The sequence below is a fragment of the Mastomys coucha genome, chromosome X (genome assembly GCF_008632895.1).
Source record: "Mastomys coucha isolate ucsf_1 chromosome X, UCSF_Mcou_1, whole genome shotgun sequence".
Lineage (NCBI taxonomy): Eukaryota > Metazoa > Chordata > Mammalia > Rodentia > Muridae > Mastomys > Mastomys coucha.
In genome coordinates, this window is record NC_045030.1 from 7,719,079 (window position 1) to 7,722,928 (window position 3,850).

A 3,850-nucleotide genomic window follows, 5' to 3' on the forward strand; every position below is an offset into this window, starting at 1 on the left:
CGTCTCACTATGCTCTCCTGGGCCGCTTTCCAGCCAGGCTTCTTCCTGGGCCGCCTCTTCCTTTTCCGCAATCCTTGGCGCTGCGACTGCCAACTGGAGTGGCTGCGCGATTGGATGGAGGGCTCTGGGCGTGTAGCTGATGTGGCGTGCGCCTCCCCAGGCTCTGTGGCTGGCCAGGACCTTAGCCAGGTGGTCTTTGAGCGCTCCTCTGATGGCCTCTGCATGGACCCCGATGAGCTGAACTTCACCACGTCCAGTCCAGGCCTGAGTCCAGAGCCAGTGGCCACCACTGTGAGCAGGTTCAGCAGCCTCCTCTCCAAGCTGCTGGCCCCAAGGGCCCCTGTGGAGGAGGTAACCAACACCACTTGGGAGCTGGTCAACGTTTCGTTGAACGATAGCTTTCGGTCCCATGGAGTGATGGTCTTCTGCTACAAGGCCACGTTTCTCTTCACCTCTTGCCTCTTGCACAGCCTGGCCCAGTATGTGGTGTTGGGCCTGCAGAGGGACTGACTGCCACACTGAAGTGACCCAAACCACTTTGGCAAAAAGGGGGAAGGTTTGCTTGACTGCCATGAGAAGTGTTTGTAGTAACTGGAGAGGGAATAGGAATGGGATTGGTAGTTAAAGTTCTTGCTGAGGGTGGAAGAAACAGTTTGTCACCCAAGATAGCCCTAGGCAGAGAGCTCTAGGAAATACCACTCGAGTGGGTATAAATTTCTGCCTTTCTTACATGGGCATCCATTGAAAAAGAGAAGAATGAATATGAGTCCTTTGGAGGGTAGATGAGAAGTGGAAGTTCCTGGGAAATACTCTCCCACCTCCAGGCAACAGGGCCCACAGGCCTAAATTAAAGTAGGACTCAATTGGCTAAGTACTAAGAACTCTCCTTCCTCAGTAGCCATAAACGCAATCCCTGTCTTTTCTAACATGACACTTCTCCCTCCCTTTATCCCCAGGGGCTTGGGGACAACAAAGTTCAGGAAGGTGGACAGGGCATTAGAGAAAGGGCATGGGAAAAAGACTTAGATCCAAGGTAGGTAGGTGGTTGTTGCTAAGGTCTGAGGTGTGCGTTAAAAGAGGCATTTAAAACAAAGATTCATTTCTTTTATGCCACAATTGATCCCGCAGTATAGTCACTGTCAGACTTATTTAATGTGTGTGTTTGTGGACCACATTTTATAAAACGCTAAAGTTAAAGTTAAACTAGTTTCTCTAAGCCTTTTCAGATTCTTTTAAATGCTATTGTGAGTTTCTAATGTATTGTGAATGTCCAAGGAAGCACAAAATCCTCTTTTCTTAGTATTTCTTTTTGTGGGAAGAGTGTCTGTTCCCACAAAATGCTTTGTTAGCAGGGCACAGCATCTCCAGCTGGGATGGTTCCATTAGGGATGGAAATTATTGTGAGCTGCTTGAATGGAGACTAACAGTCAAGAGAGAAGAAAGCAGCAAGGACCTGTGAAGGGGACTCAGGTTTCCCAGGGTATTCCCACTGTATTCCCTAGGGCAAAGGTCTACCAGCATGCACATGAAGTTCAGGGGGGCTCTGAGTGTGGAGTGTGTGAAGGTACAGATGCCAAGTCTCACCCAGGACCCCTGACACACCAGCTTTTCTCATGGTGATGTGGAAAAGAACAGAGGTTGACTGTTTTGTCAACTTCAGAATCAGCAGCTCTTTAGGCCCTGGCCATGAGGGTAACTGTTCGAAGGTTGCCTTTTAAATGTTGTCCCCTGGGCTAGGGGCTGTGGGTCAGTTTTATAGTGCTTGCCTGAAATGGGTGAGGCCCTGGCTTCTATACTCATTATGGAAGAAAACAAAAAACTAGCCAGGCACCCTCCCATTGTTGGCAGTAGAACCAGCCTGAGCTGATCATAAAAGGTACAGGTTCCTAATGGGCCATCAGTGATCAGGCCAATGAACATGCAGTGTGTCTGCAAAGTAGATGCTTGGTAAGTCTCAACACTGTGAGCAGTGACAGCTGTATTTGTCTATGTCCTGGAAATAAATGTACAGTCTTCGTGTACTGAGTTCCTTTCTTTGTATATAGAGAGGTGAGTTTTCAAAACCCACACAGATTAGGGTAGGCCAAGATGTCAATGGCAACAGTACTTTTAAAAAAATTTGATTATTTTTATTCTTTGATAACTTCATACATTCTTTGTGTGTGTTTGTATGTGACAGGTTCTCACTATATAGCTGACCTTTAACTATATAACATGATCCTATTCACTCAGCCTCTCAGTTGCTAGGATTACAATGGTTTCTAGTGCACACACACACAAACACACACACACACACACGCACACACAATTAGAAATAAATCTTTAAAAGCAAGTACAAGGCACGAGGGATTTAAAGATATAGGTCAGTGATACTGTATAGCATGTACAAGGTCCTGTGTTCTATCCTCAGCACACAACCATAGAAAAAACCCCAAATCCAAGATCAACACTGTGTTGTGAAATGGGTAATTTGCATGTGCTTTTTCAAATTGTATGTATCTGTGTATACTATGTTGCTACAATTTATATTTAATGGTGGTGTTATAGTTTAAAAATGTGAAAGCTGCTGCTCTGGTGTATGCACTTGTTTTGGTTTAACTTTTAAAATTACTTATTGTAGAGGCACTCTCATGCCCATGGCATGATGTGGGTGGAGGTCAGAGAATAGCTGTGGAAGTCTGCTCTCTCCTTCAACCATGTGAGTCCTAGAGATTGAACACACATGGTTAGGCTTGGTGGCAAGCATCTTTACCTGCTGAGTCATCTCACTGGCTCTTGAGCATGTATGCTTTTTTGTAGTGGGGGGAACCCTTTAATGATTTTAATATCACGTACTTGTTCTTTTGAAGTATAAAGTGTCTTAACTGGATTACGATTACAGATCATTTTTAGATACACCATTGCTACTGTATTCAGTTATTTATACTATGTATATCTAATATTCAAAGAAATTTACTAGTAAATGCTACAATAAGCATCAGTCTGCCATGCTTCTTAATTGATCCCATAGGTATAATTATAGGTCCTGATAAGACTGTTCTGTCTCACTAAATCAGGAGCACCGCATTTACAGAACAAATAAACACACATAGTGCAGACACAGCTCAGACACGAGCCCTCGCTGCGTGCACAAAAGTCACATCCAAATATTCAGCAGAAGGTGCTAGTGGAAGTTGTCAGACGCCTTCCAATGTAGATCCACAACTCAATGGCCAGCAGATGAGACAGTAACAGAGATGGAAGGAAAACCTTCAGAAAGTCTGCTGAGAAAATGCCCCCTTTCTTCATGTGTGCTTTGGGTATTTAAAAAGGAACTCCTTGTGAGGAATATTTTTTGGCCGACTTGACCAATTCCATATCCAAACTGGGTTTTCCTCAGGATACTTTCAACTTCTCTTCTCTCAATATAATCTTCCTCAAAGTGCTGTTTTTCTCACCAAAGTTGTGGGTGTCTATTTCAGCTCTGTTGGTATCTTGTGGTGTCTGAGCGAGGTGGGCTGTCACAGTGAGAACTCTTGGAGCTACTTCGTCCAGATTCATGCTGGGCATCCAACAGTATTTTTTTTTCATGTCACCATTATAAATAGAGACGGAGGCTGGAACGCTGCTCCCATTCCCATTGCTGCAGTGCAGTTCTACCCAGGAGCCTGCAAGTTCTCCTCCCGGCTCTGTGACATGGTGGCTTGCCAAAGGAACCCGAGCCCAACCGTGACAGGCCTGGGAGGTGGTCACTGAGAGGTAACAGGGCAGCCTGTGCCGCTCAGCTCTGTGTGTGTGCTTTTAAACAGACAGTTTATTTTGGGGGCTAGAGTGGAAGCATGAGGACCTGAGTTCTTTTTTTTTTTTTTTT

General features: G+C 45.1%; 1 protein-coding gene and 1 pseudogene across 1 annotated transcript in view; one reads left to right on the forward strand and one right to left on the reverse strand.

Annotated features, from left to right (window-relative positions):
- The window catches only part of Nyx (nyctalopin), a 32,527-nt gene extending 29,552 nt beyond the window's left edge, over window positions 1–2,975 (forward strand). The window contains exon 4 of the mRNA XM_031372083.1: window positions 6–2,975. Within this exon, the coding sequence (XP_031227943.1) occupies window positions 6–510 (505 nt within the window). The 3' untranslated portion in view covers window positions 511–2,975. The remainder of the gene's footprint in view (window positions 1–5) is intronic.
- Window positions 2,976–3,150: 175 nt separating this feature from the next.
- LOC116091051 lies at window positions 3,151–3,677 on the reverse strand (annotated as a pseudogene).
- Window positions 3,678–3,850: the final 173 nt, after the last annotated feature.